The sequence below is a fragment of the Neurospora tetrasperma genome (genome assembly GCF_000213175.1).
Source record: "Neurospora tetrasperma FGSC 2508 unplaced genomic scaffold NEUTE1scaffold_6, whole genome shotgun sequence".
Lineage (NCBI taxonomy): Eukaryota > Fungi > Ascomycota > Sordariomycetes > Sordariales > Sordariaceae > Neurospora > Neurospora tetrasperma.
The window spans coordinates 3534314-3554039 of record NW_009799104.1 but is presented as its reverse complement, the minus strand read 5'-3'; the positions used below and the strand labels follow the sequence as shown (position 1 = coordinate 3554039).

Genomic DNA, 19726 nt, shown 5'->3' with positions numbered 1-19726 from the left:
CGGAGGTGTTGATGTTGTTTGGTGAGCCTGGGCTTCATGTTTTGTGGAGTTTATAGACAAACCGAAAGGGAATGTTTGGATTAACAACTTTCCATATCTTTGGTACGGTGGGTGGACACAGTCCCAATAATGGGGAAAATGCTTGATTAACGACTTGAAGAAGAAAATAGAATAAAAAAAAAAAGGCGAGCTAGGCCAAGTAAAGTAGTCCGCAAACGAATTCGAGTTGAAAAGAACCTTCCACACTTCAGAATACCTACAGTCCTCTCGAGATATAGGTTAGCTCAAGCTTCCAAAGTCTCTCATCAGAAGAGTTTCTCGGCTTCCGAACAACAACTCATACTTGTCAAACAGCAAGGACACAGCGCTATCACCGAAAGAACATAACATGAAGCACGCCATGAAATCAACCCTAAACCACCTCTGCGGCCCGGATTTCGAACTGCACCATCACCGAGAAACTCGATTTGGTTCCTGAGATCTCCTTATTGACCTGGCAGATGATCTTCTGCTGGAAGGGGCCACCAGAATTGGCCCTGGACGAATCATCCTTCGAAACGGAATTGATAACCTCTTCTCCTTGTGTTGAATCCTCAGCCACTATGGTTTCGCCGCTGAGTTGAGTGTCAGTGCCCATCTCCGGGGTCGACGGTGTATCAAGAGTTGGCGTAGGATCGGTGTCCTCTGTTGCTGCATTATTGGTCTTCGGGGTATCGTCGGTCAGTCTAGAGTCGGTGCCCTCTTGCCTTATTGAATCACTGTGGTTTGGTGCACAAACGATCGGATTGGCATCAACATCTTCCTCGGGTGCCGAAGCAATGCCGTTGGGTGCGTCGTCGGCCGGATTGATTTTGACAGCCTCCTGTATTGACTCATCGTCCTCGCAGGCATCGCCTTCTGATATGCTGGCATCATTCTCGAGCTCTAACCCGTTCATCCTACCGGTTAAGGCGTCCAAGTCGTCCTGGTCTTCTTCAGTCTCGGCCGGACTTGGCGGCCTAGGCCCGTCGGTATTCCGTGGGGGAAGCCATTTGGCACCCACGAGAACCTCAGCCAAGACCGTGAGATTTACTTTGTGAAATGTCAGTTTTCTGCTCACTGTTTTCCAATATCGCACCGAGCCTCGGCCGCTGTACAGCTGTACTTACTTGGGGATTGGAAGATGCGCTCATAGTTGCTCCAAGGATAGTATCGTCTAGCGATACAGCTAGCTGGAATTTGCTGATAGAAGATCCATTCGTCCTCCATCCACGGGTGACGAATATCCAAGGATCGACACAGCGCGGTTGACTGGAATAGTGTGGTGCCAGCTGGTAACTTGGCCGTGTCCAACTCGTAGACAAGGACGGGTTTCTCAAGGCACCATAACTTGGCCCAATTATCTGCGTGAACCTGATCGTCGAAGGCAGAGAGGAAACAGGAATCCCAGTCCCGTGTCCCCCATCTGAAATGCCTACCTGCCGCCATCTTCAGCGCATCGCAGGTACGGATGTCAAGGAAAGGGTTCCGGGCTTGGAAGCCACCGTCCTTGAGATTGATCGATCGGGATTGGAAATGCTGAACATGCCAAAGCTTCGGCGGAAGTTTCAAGTTGGGGATAGGCTCCGTATCTTCCGGAGATGGCACGGTATGCCAGAATGGCTGTGACATGGTGACGCTCGAGGGGGTTGGATCGATAAGACAGGATGATAATAACACGGCTCACTGGATCAATGTGTCGTTGACTCGATGGGGCTCGGGGAAGGAGAGGGAAGGACCGTCAGCTTTATGCCGCTCATATTTAGATACTCCAGCCATGCCTTCATTGAGTACTAGGGCGGCGGCAGTGAGCAGGCCGGCGAAGGTGCGGGGCCTCAGAGTAAGCGCCATGGCGCCTTGTCATGGTTGGTATCACAATGGAAGGCGGACAGGTTGACAAAACCCTATATGGAAAATGCCTTACCACCTGCCAACCGGGTCACATTGCGTGTGGCTTTCAGTTGGCCTGGGAGGGTGGCCAGTGGCTGTGTCGGCGCTAACGAACATATAACTAGGGGTGTGAAGTGCGGTCGTGTTTGGTCCTGAGCCAGAATATTTGATGCGCACCGAGACGAGTTGAACTCATGGCACATCACATATGTTCGACATATGTTGATGGCTGTGCAGCTGAGATTGGGAGATTGATAGCGATTGGATGTTTTGGGCTGCCAATGTTCGGAATCGACATGGGTGTCGAAGGACGGCTGAGAAGACAGAGGTGCGGCGTGGTAGTCGCCCAGCGTCCAATGTTTTGATACGATAGTCGAATAACGTAGTGAGAAGCTGATGAAGTAAAAAAACGAACAAACACCGTTATACCGACAGCAGAACATTTTTTGAGGAAATCCAGGCATCCATAGGGAAAGTCTCACCTGAAAGGATCAGGTGATATACACAAATCCCCCCTCCCACCCGAAGAGTTAGCGCTCGCTGTTGGACGCAATGCTTTTCGGAATAGGGGCGTCGTTATTCAGATGTCAAGCATCATTGAAGATATTGGCCAAGCCGTCCACGTCGTCCTCAGTGTTGACTGGTACTCCAATCTGGCCGCCGGATACGTTCCCTGCAAAGAAGCTGATATCGAGAAGATCACAGAGCTTGACGGCGTTGAAGACGATTGGTGATAACAATAGCTGAGTTTCGATTTCGTATAGCGTAACCGGGCCGTAGCGCTGTCTCCCCCTATTTTTGGCATGGCGTCTGTCTCCAAAGGCGGACATGAAACAAGATTGCAAAAAATGCCTGCTCGCCTGCAGCTTGAGTGGGAGGTCTTTGTAAGGTACCGGAAATGGTGAGCTGGGCATTCCTGGGGGGTTGTCATTTAACTCTTCCATGATGTATATGGACAGTGTGAGCGGTAGCAATCTTGGGGTCAAGTGATGGTAAAGAGATACTTGGCCGAGTTAGGTAAGTTAACTGAGGGAACCGGACCCCAAATCCTCCTGCATCCAACTCAGTGATCAAGCGTCCATCAGGCACTCAGTACATCTGATATAACAAACCGCCGACAAGGCCAGGAAGCATTAGTCTGCAAGGTCATCCGGGCTCGTGCGGGAGATGGATGCGTTAAAGGTGTTTGAGTAAAGGTATGGTCATCCAGTTGTCCCTCAGCAAAGACCCCAGCCGGAGAAGTGGCCATTTCGATTGGGAAGGGGATGCCACCATACATCTTGTCGATGGCTGATATACTGCGGATCGCACATCGGCTATCAGGAAGTCGACACGTTGGGAGGCGGGTGATGTGACGGCCATGTGGTTGGCGCGCAGAGCAGTAGATATTCTTAGTGATGAGAATGAGCATGAAGAGAAAGAAGAACGAGGGGGTTCTCAAGGTTCTCGTCACTCGTCAAAAGTGGAGAAGCGGATCCACTGAAAGAGACGGGACGGGAACGCATGAGTGGGGGCCCCGCAATCGGAGCAACGGCGTCATTCCATCCATGTCAAACTTTCCAATTACTGAATTATTCCCGTCCCAACTTTTTGTCGTCGCAACTAAGCCATCCAAATTCAGTCCATCTTCCAGTCTCTACTCTTCAGTTATCGCCAGCCTGTCTGTCTCTCCGCCAAAATGTCCTCTGCCGCCACAAAGGACGATAATGCCCGGGCTCACCCAGCCGTCAAGGGCCCCAGTGCCCTTCGTTCCATTCTCGCTGGTGCGACTGCCGGCGCCGTCGAGATTGGTGAGTCTTCATCCGAGTCACGCACTGCCAGCAAAACTGCGGTCGCATAGCGCTAACAACAATCAAACAGCCATCACATATCCCGCCGAATGTACGTAACCATCGACCCGACGACTAGTCCATCGCGACAAACATCCAATTGTCTAACTGTTCGCGACAGTCGCCAAGACTCGCACCCAGCTCAACCGCAGGTTAGCCGAGGGTCAGAAGCTCCCATGGCCGCCCTTTGGTGCGCAATGGTATGCCGGCTGCACAACTCTGATTATCGGCAACTCCCTCAAGGCGGGCATTCGTACGGTTCCCAGACACATCAAGAGACCAAAAAAACAACCGCTAAACAAGATATGGGACAGGATTCGTCGCCTTTGACCAGTACAAGAAGCTCCTCTCCGATTCCAACGGCAAGCTCTCTGGGCCAGGCACCGTCCTCGCCGGTTTTGGTGCCGGTGTGACTGAGTCACTGCTGGCCGTGACGCCAACCGAGAGCATCAAGACCACGCTGTAAGTCGAGTCACCGTCAAGTCTCCATTCTAGGTCCGCTCGTCGCTGACAAAAAATTACCAACAGCATCGACGACCGCAAGTCCGCCAAGCCTCGTCTCCGCGGCTTCCTCGACGCCGTCCCTGTCATCTACCGCGAGCGCGGCATTCGCGGTTTCTTCCAGGGTTTCGTCCCCACCACCGCGCGACAAGCCGCCAACAGCGCCACCCGTTTCTCAACTTATACCGCCCTCAAGCAGCTGGCCGAAAGCTACACGGCGCCCGGGGAGAAGCTCGGTGCTGTTGGAACCTTCGCCATGGGCGGTATCGCGGGTCTGATCACCGTCTACGTCACTCAGCCATTGGATACGATCAAGACGAGAATGCAGAGTATCGAGGCCAAGCAGCTTTACGGTAACTCGTTCAGGTGCGCCAGCATGATCTTCAAGCAGGAGGGCGTTTTGACTTTCTGGAGCGGTGCGCTGCCGCGGTTGGCGAGACTGATTTTGAGTGGTGGTATTGTGTTCACCATGTACGAGAAGAGCATGGATCTGTTTGACAGGCTCGATCCGGAGAGAAAGTATATCTAATGGGATTGTCACGAGCGAGGGCGTTGAGGCGTCTTTTTTAACGTAATGATGGATGAAGACAATGGAACAACTACAAGAGACGGACCAGGAGAGAAAGACGGACAGACGAAACTCACGAGACCAGCGACGACAGGACGAACGCACCTAATGGCATAGGTAGACAAAAGCTGTATATATGTTTGACACAGGTATATACCCAAGACGTACAGACAAATGTGAAACTTTTTCCCTTTCCGGCAAATGCCATTGCAACCGGTCGCAACGAGCCTTTGCTCTAGCCCATCATATGTACCAGGCTTTTATTTCTTTTAGGTATCCCAGACTCCAGACGCCTGCCTGCCCATGAACCACACATGCAATTCAGTATTTGTACAGAAGTAATCTTACACTCCTCCTCTCCTCTCCTCTCCTTCCAGCCTCATCTTACGACTGGAAGCGAATGATACCTCCCAGCCTCTTGGCCATCCTGCCAAGGAAGGTCCTGTTCGGCGCCTCCTCAAGCTCCTTGGTCAAATCGGTATAATACTTGGGGTTACTCTTGGGCCTGAGAAGCTCGCCAGTAATGCGGTACTGTTTCCAACCCGTTCCGTTAGCACCATATCCCATAGAACTACTCCATCCATTTGCCTGTGCCTCATCTATCTTTTCACCAATATCTAAGCCAATCAGACATACCTTGTTCTTGTACCGATTCTCCAACAAGCCAATCAGCGCATTTGCCTGCTTGATCTCGGCCTCTTCTTTAGCCTCCTTGGTCAACTTGGTAAAGGCCGGCTTGTTGGGCAAGAGGCTGCCGTTGTTCTTTTGCAGGCGCTTGGAGAGGACGTCTTGGAGCTGGCATTCGGGCCGGAGGGCGTCGCGGGGCCATTCGCCGAGGGCGCGTTGGTATTGCCTTGCGGCGAGCTGTGGTGCAATCTGTGTGTTAGTGATGCCGATGTGGAAATTGCGGTGTATTGGGTTTGGCATACGGTTCGTAGAGCTGCGGACATGGTGCTTGTGGTGATTGTGGTGATGGCGGCGACACAGATGGTTTCAATCGCAAAGTCGCAATCGCATAGAAGTTGACGGCGGCGCGGCCCCTCTGAAATTCTGGGCTTGGCACTACTCGGCGGAAGTGGAAGCGATGGGCCTGTCGGTCGATCTGACGTTGATACTGGAGCTTGAGCCACAGATCAGATCTTTGATAAGCCACACTTTTGGGAAATGGCCAGCCACAATGGTTCACGAACTGTCTCCGCTTGTCTCCGCTGCTCCATGCAATTCCACCGCACTGCACTATTTCCACTGGCGCCGTGATGGGATGGCGCAGTCCAGCACGGTCCCTCGCTTCAGCACAATCATTTCAGGGACTTGGCCGTTGGGGCTCTTGGCACAATCCCGCTTGGTCAGCTGCCATCTTGTTTCGTCGAGTGACACTGTGAGGGGAGAGTGAGTGACAGTGACAGCGACACAACAGCGCCTTTTCTCTCCTTCTATTTGTGCCTGGCCGACTACAACAACCTTGAGGTAATTGAGGACAACGCGCAAGGTCTGACTGACATTTTGTCGACCACCATTTTTTTGCATAGTAGTCGTTACCCTATGTTGCGTGGTTTGTTTCACTAATTTCTTCAATTCGACTCCTTTTCGTATTCCTCATTCAACCACTTTTCCCTTCCTTCCTTGTCCCTCTCTGCTCAACTCGACGGCCATCCTCTTTGACGACGGCAACAACAACAACAACAAACGACTTGGCTCTCTCAATTATACGAGCAAAAATCCAATCTCCTATTGTCTCCTTGTTCTAGTCTCTCTCTCTTGTTCCACTTTCTCCTTCCTTGACTCCATACTAGCCGTATCGCTTCCTCCTTTTCCACTCCTGAACACCCGAGACGACGACGCGCGACAGACTCCCTGCAAGCCCACCGGATTTAGTGCGGTGCCCTGCATACACAGTGGCGACGTCAGTAGGAGAACCTTGGCAGCATCCGGCATTATTTGTCTTACCATCGAACTGTGTTCCATCTCCATTTCCATTCTGATTGCCCGATCATTATCCATCAACAACAAAGTCCATCTCTTATCTCCGTGCATGATCCAGGCGAGGGGTTTTTGAATCCCGAAAACACCACATCCGACATTAAAAGTTGTCAATATCAACAAACACGACAAAGACAGACACCAGTCGACGACTCATCCGCAGACATCCGCCACCATGTCGGCCCGTTACGAGAGGGTATGTTGTCGCCCATCATCACCATCAGACCTCAACTCCAATCAATCTAACAATCCTCATCAGGTCAACGCCCACGCCGATGATGATGACGACCATCACGACGACACGCCAACACCTACCAACCCTACCTCGATGACGCGACCATCGATCCCCAACTCGCCACCACCATCCTTCCATTCTCGCGCATCCTCCATCCACAACAGCCAGCGCCCAGTGAATCCCGACCTTGCCGATGCCTTTGGCGCCGACGAAGATGATGACGACAGCGATGATGATGCCGATGACCGACAGCGCTTGATGCGACGGAACTCTTCGCCGACGGAGGCCTCCGGGGCAGCGGGATCGACTGAAACAACATCAGGAGGAAGTTCGAGGCCAGGGCCGGAAAGGCAGACAACGCAATTACCAACCACATCATACACGACAACGGCGGGAGGGTCAGCGACGCAAACGTCAGGAAGGGTTTACGGTGGTGGTATCCAGAATGAGGGTGTCTTTTCGAACTTGACTGCCAAGCCGGAACGAAATAATGGCGCCGAGAAGGAGGAGTTGCCACCTGTACGTATTCCCTTGTCCGCCAAGCGTTGAGACACATTTACTAACGTGTAGCAGTCCTACGAACAAGCAGCCGCAGACGCCGCTCCCCCATACTGGGAAACCACCATTCTCGCTCCCGGCCTCGGCGGACCCGACGACGTTTACATCGAAGGCATGCCCGTTGGCTCCATCGTCTCCTTCATCTGGAACGGCATGATTTCCATGTCCTTCCAGCTCGTCGGTTTCCTGCTCACCTACCTGCTCCACTCTACTCACGCCGCCAAAAACGGATCTCGCGCCGGTTTGGGAATCACGTTGATCCAGTTTGGCTTCATGATGAAGGGTACGCAAGAATCTGGCGCCGAAGGGGATGGGTACACGGCCCCACCAGATCCGAACTCGCACGACTTTGACCCGGGCGCGGTGGACGACAACAGGGGAGGCGACAACTGGGGATCGGTGGACTCGAGCGATTGGGTGGCGTACATCCTCATGTTGGTGGGCTGGTTCATTCTCATCAAGAGCGTTAGTGATTACATGAAGGTCAGGAGGCATGAGATGCTGGTGCTGCAGAGCCCGGATAGAGGGTTGGGGATTCCGATTATTGCTACGGGCGAGGCGCCGGAGCGGGTGGTATAGACGTGGTTGGGGAGAAGCTTGCTTGGGATTTTGCCACTGGTGTGTGAGGTACGGATATGGACAGTCATTTTATGGGGATCAATGTCTATGTTTGTCTCGGCATGTGTTCTGGGACACTCTGTTAAAGGAACGCAAAGCACTACGCGTACATACGAACGGTCATCCTACTCTTTTTCTTTGTTTTTTCCCCCTCCTCCTATACAAGAGCATTTTAATGGGCGGACGTGTCTTTCCTTTCTGTTGATATACTGCATTGATGACTAGTTCTTGGGTGTTGTGCTTGAGCTAGACCACGGTTTGTTGGGCGAAGAAGACGAAGAAAAAACGATGTTCAGCGGTTCACGGAATATCTTTATCGTCTACACTGTCCAAACTGGAAGCTCTGCTATCAATCCAAGCCTGATAAGATGATAATCAACGGGTTGACGTTTAGCGATTCACTGGCCTTCCCCGCACGCTTTGCCCCTCTCCTTCCTTCGCTTCGATTGAGCGTTAGTGTCGTAGTCATGTGCTGATGATCCATGCAGGATGGCACGTTGATAATCAACCACAGATATATGTGGAGCTCAGCTCCCTCCGGATCTGACATCAGACGCTTTAATGTTCAACGTCAATGCTTCATCATACATAGTAGGTGAGGTCCAAAGCACTTGCACTTGACAACAGATCGTCGTCGTTGCTATTTCCTCGCGTCTATACTTTGTTGATACTCCACTTTCCCTTCAACATATGAACGAGTAAAATCTTCCATCGTCTTTCCTAATTATACCTATCCTTCCGCTCTTATTATCTTATCTCCAACCTTGCATACCTACCTCCTAATCACCGTCTATATCGTCCCAGCCCCTCTTCATGGAACTCGCGCCGAACTATCAACTCTTCGCTCTGAACGAATGACATCCCTTTTTCTTCGATCCGTACCAAGATCCGCACCACTAAAATCCATCAAGACGAAACCGTCAACATTACTTACTTCCACAGCAGCTGCCGTTGCCGCTGTCGCATATCATCAGTCCCCGAACAACAACACTTATCCCAACACACTTCTTCTCCCTATCAACAACATCAACAACCCCTCGACCTCCTGCACCGCAAGTACCCTTACCCTTGGGCCTACTACTGCTACTACTACGCCTACTACGCTTATTGGAAGAAGCCGGAGCAGAAATTTCAGTACCACTACAACGACGAATCTCTGGTGGTCAGCACTCAAAAGTAACCTCAACATGGCGTGGTACTCGTCGGGCGGGAGCAACGCGGAGCTGGTGGAGAATTTGTGGAGGAATGGGTTGATTAAGGAGGAGAGGGTGAAGGAGGCTTTTTTGAAGGTTGGTTTTTCTCCTTCCTTTGATTTTCTGCTTCTGCAGCCCGTGTTGGTTTACGGTTGAGTCGCTGTTTTTCTTTGGGCTTTTATGACTGAAGCTGCATGATGGGGCGAGGGTTGGGAGGTATGCATACGATAAAGCTACCGAGTAGTTTGGATCGGATATTTCAAAGCTTTCGTTGCGTCCTCACCTTTTATCCCTCCCAATAATCACTTCCAACCCCTCCCATCCCATCCATCACCCTCCTACCTTAACACACTCCACCTTCTGCACACCACACTAACAGAAACAACAACAGGTCGACAGAGCCCACTACGCCCCCACCTCCCCCTACTCCGACTCCCCCCAACCCATCGGCCACGCCGCCACCATCTCCGCCCCCCACATGCACGCCACAGCCATCGAACACCTGCTCCCCTCCCTCCTTCCCTCCCCCTCCCGCCCGGCCCCTCGCGTCCTCGACATCGGATCGGGGTCAGGCTACCTCACGCACGTGCTCGCCGAGCTCGTCGGTTCCGAAGGCGGCACCGTCGTCGGCCTCGAACACATTCCCGCCTTGCGCGACCTCGGCGCGCGCAACATGGCTAAGTCCGCTGAAGGCCGCGACTTTTTGGAGACAGGCCGGGTGCGGTTCCGTGTTGGTGATGGGCGGAAGGGGTGGCGCGAGACGACGTCGGATTCGGCGGCTACGGATGGAAGCGCTGCCTTCGGTAGTGGTAGTGCTGGTAGTGGTACTAGTGCAAGAAGAAGACGGGAGTCGAGCGTGGATGAGCGGTCGCCGATGGGGGAAGTGGAAGGGCAAGGAGAAAGAATGGGGGAGGATAAGGATGAAGGGAAGTGGGATGCGATTCATGTGGGGGCGGCGGCGAAGGAGATTCATAAAGAGCTGGTGGATCAGTTGAGGAGTCCGGGACGGATGTTTGTGCCTGTTGATGATGATGAGATGGGACTGGGGCAGCATGTGTGGTTGGTGCAAAAGGGGGAGGATGGGGAGGTTAGTAAGAGGAGATTGTTTGGGGTGAGGTATGTGCCTTTGGGGGATCCGCCTCGGGCGTGATACTTGTGGGATGGGAGAAAGGGGTGTGATGGAAGTGATGGAGATGGAGATGGATGGGTAGAGGTATACGAACGGGACTGCAAAGAGAAGAGATTGAATAGTAGGCAGTAGGTAGTAGCTTGCGCATAATACATTATTAGCTTGAAATGACCGTCGAAGGTAGCTTTCAAATGTTGATTTGAACCTGGAGTGCCGAAAATAGGAGGATAATTCGACTTGATGGACCATCTGTCAGTCAAGTAATGAAACACAACTTCGAGACAAGTGCGATGCTTCTTACTCATCCCTTGCTCCCCTTCCTATCTTTCCTGCCCAAGGGACTGGATACCTCAAGTAGCCATGACTCCTGAAAAAGTGAACTATCGTCCTTCGGTCGGCACGCTCTCAGCGTGACATCCCTCGACTAACCGATGAAGACTTACTACCTCTTGAAATGCATTGTATGTCGCGAAACAAGAACTTTGAAGAGAAAGGAGGAAGCCTAAAGCACAATCACTTCACCCCGTAAACCCGGAGTACTCGCGTGTAATTGCGTCTGAAATGGCAAGTGTACGGTGTGCAATACGATACTCGTTCCCCTTGCCGTCATGTTCCTCCTGTGATAAAAAAAAGAATCTGCTGACGAAGGTACCTACCCGGTTCTCTCTCACGGATGACCGAAGGTCAAAAGGCAGGCACTGAAAGTGTGCCCGGTGACCGTGGGTATAGGAGCTTAGTGGTGACTGAGCTGAATTGATTCAACGGGTATGGTACGTTGATTGCAAGAAGGTTGAGGTGCACTCGAGCGACGTTGGAGCTACCATCCAAGGGTTGGTAGAGCAAAGCAGTGTTGCAGGCGTTGGGTTTGATGGGGCTTCATAGTTTTCTGCAACTCCAGTGCCTTCCGTAAGTTGTCCTTTCTTTTCCTTTCTTCTTTTTTTTTTTTTTTTCTCTTTGTTCTTTTTTCCGATTCGTTTTTTCCTTTTTTCCTTTTTTCCCTGCACAACTGCGAAGCAGAAAAGCAGTGTCACAGTGACTTCCCATGTGCTTTGCAAGAGCCTCATATCTCTAATTTCTAGTAGGATCGGGCCTGTTAATATTTCTTTTTGGAGGCTCGGATGTTAGCTTTCGAGCATCGCCACGAAAACGGCTCATCGGCTCAACCCCAGAAACTCTACTCATCTTTAGGGTTTACTTGCTGGCTCGTCGATAACCGCAGGATGGTCACTCTTCGTCACTCCGGGAAGCTGCTTGGAAGTATTCGAAAGTTCGCAACAGAAGAAGGGAGGTTACCTATCGCTATGTGTGTATGCTGCTGCCTCATTTAACCGATTGATATCCCGGTGACTTGGTGTCCCACGTTGTGTTGTGATGTGATGCGATGTGATGTTGAACTGGGCAGGGAAATTGGCCAGGTAGACAGGCAGATGAGCAGGACAACGATGACAACGATGGCAACATGGCCGGGTTCTGCGTCTGGTGCTATCGCCGAATGCAACCTATCAATCTCACGGACCCCCGAGAGTGCTTCCGCTATCTAAGCAGCTCCGTTGTCCCAAACGGTCGGGACGTGGGAGTATTAGTGATTGGTTCCAGCTTTCTTCGGTCTTCCGAGCTCCATTTTGACATTCCAAGGGAGTGGTGCAAGTGGAAAAGGGGCGTAAAAATTGATCGTAAATCGGGTGGTTGAAGGTTTTTTTCTCTTTCTTATTTTTCTCTCGCGCTCTTGCTGTCCCGAAGTCGAGGTCGAGGATTACCCAGCCTTTTGCTCTCCATCTTGTCTCCATCCAACACGCGGCTATTGAATTCCCAAGATCTTCAAATCGCGAATTCCTATGGGGGAGCCAGGAAAAGGAAAACACGTGCTCTCATTCCGACTTTGTGTGGTCTAGACAGAGCAACATGGAAGTTCACTGTTCTGGGTCCCCCAGGTCTTGGTTCAGGAAGCCCTGTCCAGGCCTCCGTGGCCGGGGAAGCCTCTGAGTGATCCGCTCATACATACATATCACCACTTGCACGCACCTTCCTAATCCGGCATTAAACCGAAGTGTTCTGAAATGTTGGTGGTCGTTGGCTTGGGCTCCACTCGCCTTGGTGTGTTAGTGATGAGGCTCACAATCGACCAATCAGCGCTAAAAAGCCCTAATCCTTGCCAATTTTTGGCTGGGCCCGCCGCGCAGAAAATGCCCGGCGCAGTGGACAATGCGGGGTGCTTTAGCACTGCAGCTAAGCTGGATCAAGGCATTTTCCGGGGTGAGCTAGTAACGTGTACGGACGGTTGTTGGGAGCAGACGTGGAGGCTATTTATTCATGATAGGTATGATTTGGATTACATGTGAGATTTGGAGGTTGATGTGTCGTCAGGTGGTGAGGAATCATTTTGCTGGGATCTGAAGAACTGTATCCGGGAGGAAGATGGTGTCATTTGATATCTCACTCGTGCCTTGAAGAAATCAGTCAACGTTGAAGAAAAAAAGGTTCGACCTAGCTGATCCCATTGAACAGCGTCCAAGTCCGAGTACGCCTTCCGCATGTCTCAAGTATCATGGGGCACCTGCCGGTTTCCATTCGAAGCTGTGGTTTTCACGAACAGGCGGGGTACTCGACCGTTTGGGCTAGAAGGCGGAGACCCTTTCATGGTCAGAAGGACGAACGAACTCTTACACAAACCCTCCCGGATCACGAACTCGGAATCTCTCGCCACATTGCTGACTGGAAGAGACTTGCCATGAAGAACAGATCGAAGCAACCGCAGTTCCTTACGGTCACATCCGGATGCAACGCATGAATGGGAGACGGATCGCACTCTGAACGCCTCTTAGGGCACACGCATGGGCATTCTCATAAGGCTGCTTCCGCGCGCATCATCTGTCTTGTCCGGACCATAACTCAAGGATGGTGGTTCCCGAGTTGCAATTGCCTGTACAATCCAGCCCTGGTTTGTTTGCTAGTGTGGTACAAAAATGCTAGATTCTTACCAGACTTTTGAAAGCGGCTGAGATCCTCGCGGATAGATGCTGTGAATTGTTATCTTGATGTTTTAGGGCGGGAGGACGGAGACGTCGAGATACTACTGTAGCGTTAAGAGCCCTAACGACTGTCGAGACTCCATGGACGAAACGAGTTGTTTTCTTTCAAGTAAGGCTACCAGGTAATGAGGGCTCTAGGTTGCCCTTATCCGGCGCTTGTTCTGCCCCATCAGAAGAACCAAGCTAACAAACAAACCGTTTTGCATTGTAGCTAAGTAACATGGCGGGGTGATCAAGTTCGTGCCAAGTGTTCAGTCGACATATTTCTACTGTAGCAACCATTCATTTGACGTTGCCCCCTTTGCAACCTGCAGTCCCACGTTGCACGTGTGCAGTTGAGGAGACCTCCCAGAAAACCTTATCGCCCACAGCAGCTAACGCAACCGCGGGTGGACAGGCGAAGTGGAAAGAGGAAGTTGACCACTGGGAAGGTTGGGCGGCAATGGGAAAGAGAATAACGGAAAACACGGCAACAGTGAAGCCATTCAGCCCAGGTAACCTCAGGGATAAAAACGTCGTCCACCTTCCATCGCCTGTTTGCCAAGCATCCTTCCTCGGGATGCCCTTATTTTATCGTTGCCTCTCGGGCATGACGAAGGATTGATATCAGAACCATCGAACGACTTTGGATCACTTGCAACATGACAGAGATGGTGGCGCTTCGAGTCGCGAATTGACGAATAATTGAGCATCATGTCCATCTACTACCTACCTCTACTAAATGTAAGGTGACATGGCTCTCATGGCGTCAACCTCGGGTGGCAATACCCGAACCTGTCCAGTCCCCGACGGCGTGCTCCAAGCTGAAGTAGTCGATGATGCCAAGAGGGATCCAGTATTGCGTGACATAACACACGTTTGCACTTGCCAATTTGAACCTCGACCCCGACACGGCGCTGTGTCGGGCCAACATGCTGGCGACACCACCACGCCTCCAATATCGAGGATGAGTTTGTGAGATATGGTGTGCCACACTCATTCTTCGAGAATCGTTCTCGAACAATGGAAACGGTATCAGGGACGGAATATTCGGCAGGGAAAAGAGGCGATTCCAAACCATCATCAACAAGCCATGTACATCATAAGGAATCAACAACAAAGACTCGATCGAACATCCGATGGAGCGAAGAGTCCCAAGAAAGAGTGCGAGCTGATTATGTATGGTAGGTCAAGAGCGAGGAGGCAACAACATGGATCAGCTCCCTATCTGGCGATCTGGAATCAAGTCACCTTCCTCAACGGGAAACCCCACGAGGTGCCCCCAATTGATCAACTCCACATGATGTTTAAGTAATCCCTGTTTAAAGCCCCTGGGCGTCTTATTCGTGGAGGGCGCCGCTATCTCAAAAGAAAGCATGGTTGGGTGGAGGTGGTCGCTTCTGGGCACTGTGGAAACGGCAAAGAGAAAGGCTAATCAGGTGGCCGTGATTGGGTGAATCACGTACAGATACAACCACACCACAAGAACAGCAAGTCAGTCAAAGATTTGTTATGGCGAGAACCACCACCACACTGCACGGCGATGCAATGCACTGATAGAACTTTGATAAGGCATCAGTCGAGTGCTGGCTTGGCAACTGGAATGGAAGCCTTTGTTGATTGCACGTCACTGCCAGAATTTTGCTCTGAAAACAGCGAGTGTCTTGGATAATCGAAAACGAACACCAGCAGCTATTCAGGGAATAGGGTACTAGGGGAGTATTGTACGATAGTGACCAAGACACAGACAAGACAGTGCAAAGAAGCCCAAGAGAAGCCCGAGTGGATTGTGCCAAGACGGCGGCCAAGCAACGGCAAGTGAGGTGCCAAGCAAATGGTCCCTCGGCCACCTGCCCAGAGCAGTGTGGCATACCGGGCCCAGTCTCCGTCGTCTTGCATTCCGGCCGCCGCCAAGCTACTGTGTACTGCATGGTACGTACCACCCCGAGGCACGACAGTCTCCCACCTGCCGAGTCTGTACACTATCAGAAGAGGGATTGCAACCATCCAGATTCCATCACCAATCCAACAATGCCTTGGCAGAATCCCGAGAACTCGAACCAGACCGTGAACGGCAATTTGGCACCCTACACTACACTACCTAGTACGTACAACAAGTACGAGCTACTGTAGGAGCCATCCATGGATCCCAACGGGCGGGTGCATGGTGTAGAGGTACCTCCCGTGTCCAGCCCAATGCATCCATGTTGAATCCACTTCAGACAAGGCAAGAGCAAGTGCGACCTCACTGCACCTTCTCTGAGACCAAGCTGGGGCACAGTAGTGTGATAGGAGAATAAGAAGGCTGCCCTCCCTCCCTCCTTCCTCGGGTGCTGTCCAGTTTCTCTTGATTCTTCCCGTCTCGAGAGACTCGTTCACTCGTCGCACCGCGTTCAGGATCCATCAGTCTCAAGTTCCACGAGGATCCTCAACCACCATCACCATGGGTATGTCTATCATCTATCATCCCTTCGTTGCCTACATCTACACCACATAATTACTCACACAAATCCTAGCGGAGACAAACACCACCATCCCGACCGTCGCCGGCCCCATCAGCGAGGTGCGCTCGTCACAAGACGTCAAGGGGCCTCCCGCCTACGCCAACGCGGGCCGGGATAGCCTCAACGGCGGCGATATCCACGAGGAATACCATGGCCTTGTCCTGCCCACCGAGGAGGAAAAGAAAACCCTCCGCCGTGTGGCCGGCAAAATGCCTGCCGCATGCTACTACCTCTGCGCCGTCGAGTTCGCCGAGCGTGCCTCGTACTACGGCTGCTTCCAGGTCTACAAGAACTTCATCCGTGCTCCTCTGCCCAAGGGTTCCACTACCGGTGCCGCCGTCCTCGACAAGAACGATACCGCCGGCGCTCTCGGCAAGGGCTCCGTCACTGCCACCGCCATGACCGAGGCCTTCAAGTTCCTGTCCTACGCCCTTCCCATCTTCTTCGGCTGGCTTGCCGATACCAAGTATGGTCGTTTCCGCATGATTTGCCAGGGTGTCGCCATTTGCGGTGTTGCCCACATCATCATGATCATCTCGGCCCTTCCGCCTGTCCTCACCTCGGGTAACGCTATCGGTCCCTTCGCTCTCTCACTCTACATGCTCTCCATTGGTGCCGCCCAGTTCAAGCCCAACATTTCGCCCACCGTCATGGACCAGTCACCCCACAAGGTTGCCCATGTCATCGAGCAGGACGGCGAGCGCGTCATTGTCGACCCCGAGGAGTCTCTCAACAGCGTCATGTTGTGGTTCTATCTTCTTATCAACATCGGTGCCTGCTTCGGTATCCCCACCACCTACCTGGCCAAGCTTGTCGGTTACTGGGCCGCCTACCTGATTCCCACCATTCTCTACCTGCTGCTCCCTCCCCTGCTGTGGTACCTCAACCCCAGACTCGTCAAGCAGCCCCCTGGTGGTTCCGATTTGGGCAACGTCTTCCGCGTCCTTGGCGACTGCTTCGCTCATGGTGGCCTTCGCTCCATCGGCCGCAAGGGTTTCTGGGAGGCTGGCAAGCCCAGTGTTCGCGCTGCTGCTGGTAGCACCAAGGTTTACGGCTATGATGATCAGTTTGTTGAGGATGTCCGCCGTACCTTCCAGGCTTGCGGTATTTTCCTCTTCCTTCCCATCTACTACATCAACGACGGTGCTCTCGGTGCTGCAGCCAACGCCCTCTCCGCCGGTATGAGAACCAACGGTGTTCCCAACGATTTGCTCGACAACCTCAACTCCGTCACTATTGTCCTTCGTACGTTTCCCCGTGATCACCTTATTACCGAATAGAATTAAGCTAACCAACCATGCAGTCGTTCCTACCATGAATCACGTCATCTACCCTCTCATGCGAAGAAAGGGTATCCGCTGGGGTCCCATCTCGCGCATGACCTTTGGCTTTGCTCTCTGCACCATTGGCTCCATTGGCTTCCCTCTGCTCCAGCACTACGTTTACAAGACCTCTCCTTGCGGCAACTACGCCACTACCTGCCAGGAGAACTCCCCTGAAGGTGTGGATGGTCTCTCTTCCGTCTCATACGGGTACTACGCCATTCCCATCATCATCACTGCTGCCTCCGAGATCTTCGTCAACGTTACTGGCTACACCATTGCCTACTCCCGCTCCCCCAAGAACATGAAGGGTCTCGTCAGCTCCATCAACTTGTTCATGACCGCCATCAGCGCCGCCATTGGTCTTGCCACCTCCAGCGCTATTCAGGATCCCTACCTAGTCTGGGCTTTCGCCGGCCCTACCATTGCCGGTGGTGTCTTTACCATTGTTTTCTGGTTCATGTTCAGGCACCTCAACAACGAGGAGTTTGTCATCAACACCGACTTCGGTGACATGGTGCGGGATTCTGACAACAGCAGTGATGAGGAGGCCAACAAGCACGGCGTCAAGGGCCAGGATACCATTACCCAGGTTCCTGCCCCTCAGCCTGTGACTCTCAATGAGAAGAACTAAGCGGGATATGGCATTTTCTTTTTGTCGCAATTACAATGATACCACGGTGAAGAAGAAAGGGAGGGGGGTGCAGAGGACCGGGAAATGGTCTCTGCTTGGATATCCAAGACTCGCGATGATACCTAATGTTATTCATGGAGTTATGTAGCCAGGTAGCTGGTTGTGTATGTACAGTTGCCGTTGGTAAGCATGATGCAATGAGCGTCTACATAGACAAAGAAGTAATGATAAACACTGTCAAGACAATGATTAGTCCCTGATTTTAATGCTTTGTTTGTCGTACGTATACGGGTTTTTCACGTGCGGAACCTCTTCACTTGTCCGCTTATTCCCGGACAAAGACATATTGTGTTCGTTGTGTGCAGCGATGAGGATAACTCAAGTTGCCAAGCCAAGTTCAAGCAATCAAGCAAATATAATCAATCAATTCGAGGTCCCTCGTAGAGTTGACTAAGCAATTAAAGGTCGTCAACTTGATTGACATTAATTGGCCGCCCGGGGGTTAGGGTTAGAGGTGTACCTATTTACCCCTGAAGATCGCCACCCCAACTACCCAACGCTCAGACCTACCCCCATCTCAAAATTTTTTGGTGTCTTACAGTGTCCTCAATTACTTGATCAATCAAGCAATCAATCAATTCAAGTCGGTTACTTGACCTACTCAATCAACTTCAAACCCTTATTTGATTGAACTTGAGTTATCCTCATCGCTGATTGTGTGATCGACCTACAGGACTTTGAATGTCCTTGTCTGATGGCTTGCTTAGAGCAAAAAGCAAATGATTGTTTGACGTTTGCTTCGGCCATCCGGGTTAGAAAACCCAAAGACGCAATTAAGCAATCTTTGTCGTCGGCCTTTGAGACTACGTACAGTTCAATTGACCTATCAGGAGGAGCTTTCGAGTCGTGTGATGTCTGTTACACGTCTAGAACAACAAACCATTGAACAACCCTCCTTTTTCGAGATCAAGATGTCAATCCTTCGACGCCGAAGACAATTCGTTGGACAAGGATACTCGCTACTCGCTAGCAATGGTAGGTATAAAAAGACCCCGTAGGATCTCTACCTACCATCATTGCATGCGTCTAGTTCGTACCTAGTCACCATCCGCATCACCAATCACCATCCACACACACGTCTCGCTACTTGCCGCCGCTTTCGAACAGCCAGAATAATGGAAAGAAGAAAAAACCAAAAGACATTGATGAGCAAAATGCACATGGGCCTGGAGAGTTACTACACTTACACGCCTACTTACCACCCTTCTGGAGCAGAGAGGGTGAACAAGGCGGGGGATATACCGACTTCTAATCCGTTTGGATTGGGGTCTACTACAGATGCAAGTAGCAGCGGTGATAGCAGCGGTAATGGTGGCTTTGGGGGTAAGTCTGGTTCCTTGACTACCTCTACGTCTGGAGGGGAGGGCGGGAGCTTGGGGTTGGGGTTAGAGAGTGAGACGATATCTAATACCAGTACTGGTACGGGGGACGGGAGTGAGAAGAAGTAGATTATGTGTCTACCAAGGAGTACCTATAGGAAGCTAGGGGTGTAGGGGTTCAAGGTTAAGGGGATTCGCGGAGATACGAGGTTGAGGTCTGTGTGAATTGGGAGGAACTGGAAATAGAATACGTAGCTGGAAATGGTACTGTACATGCCTGGCGAGATTGGAAGTTTGTGTTCGTGTCTGTTTATGGCAACTTTAGTACATCGTGATTGAAATCATCAAATGAGGCCGGGG

At 51.8% G+C, this 19726-nt stretch overlaps 6 protein-coding genes across 6 annotated transcripts; 4 read left to right on the top strand and 2 right to left on the bottom strand.

The window, feature by feature from the left end:
• Nucleotides 1-412: 412 nt before the first annotated feature.
• On the bottom strand, nt 413-1728 carry NEUTE1DRAFT_149046 (uncharacterized protein; the record flags this gene model as incomplete). Its single annotated transcript, XM_009856454.1, has 2 exons — nt 413-1071; nt 1149-1728. 2 exons carry the CDS (start codon nt 1648-1650, stop codon nt 413-415), a joined length of 1161 nt encoding a protein of 386 aa, XP_009854756.1.
• Nucleotides 1729-2495: 767 nt separating this feature from the next.
• Nucleotides 2496-2852, bottom strand: NEUTE1DRAFT_141126 (uncharacterized protein; the record flags this gene model as incomplete). Its single annotated transcript, XM_009856453.1, has 1 exon — nt 2496-2852. The coding sequence occupies one exon, from the start codon at nt 2850-2852 to the stop codon at nt 2496-2498; it is 357 nt and encodes a 118-aa protein (XP_009854755.1).
• Nucleotides 2853-3586: 734 nt separating this feature from the next.
• NEUTE1DRAFT_124984 (tricarboxylate transport protein) lies at nt 3587-5333 on the top strand (the record flags this gene model as incomplete). The annotated part of the gene is made up of 4 exons (XM_009856452.1): nt 3587-3698; nt 3859-3990; nt 4052-4199; nt 4266-5333. The coding sequence occupies 4 exons, from the start codon at nt 3587-3589 to the stop codon at nt 4765-4767; spliced, it is 894 nt and encodes a 297-aa protein (XP_009854754.1).
• A 1249-nt stretch (nt 5334-6582) lies between these two features.
• NEUTE1DRAFT_69791 (uncharacterized protein) lies at nt 6583-8594 on the top strand (the record flags this gene model as incomplete). The annotated part of the gene is made up of 3 exons (XM_009856451.1): nt 6583-6982; nt 7046-7540; nt 7595-8594. The coding sequence occupies 3 exons, from the start codon at nt 6962-6964 to the stop codon at nt 8156-8158; spliced, it is 1080 nt and encodes a 359-aa protein (XP_009854753.1).
• A 790-nt stretch (nt 8595-9384) lies between these two features.
• Nucleotides 9385-10689, top strand: NEUTE1DRAFT_88466 (protein-beta-aspartate methyltransferase; the record flags this gene model as incomplete). The annotated part of the gene is made up of 3 exons (XM_009856450.1): nt 9385-9486; nt 9782-10155; nt 10294-10689. The coding sequence occupies 3 exons, from the start codon at nt 9385-9387 to the stop codon at nt 10538-10540; spliced, it is 723 nt and encodes a 240-aa protein (XP_009854752.1).
• A 5187-nt stretch (nt 10690-15876) lies between these two features.
• NEUTE1DRAFT_69785 (uncharacterized protein) lies at nt 15877-18239 on the top strand (the record flags this gene model as incomplete). Its single annotated transcript, XM_009856449.1, has 3 exons — nt 15877-15974; nt 16044-17276; nt 17335-18239. 3 exons carry the CDS (start codon nt 15971-15973, stop codon nt 17985-17987), a joined length of 1890 nt encoding a protein of 629 aa, XP_009854751.1.
• Nucleotides 18240-19726: the final 1487 nt, after the last annotated feature.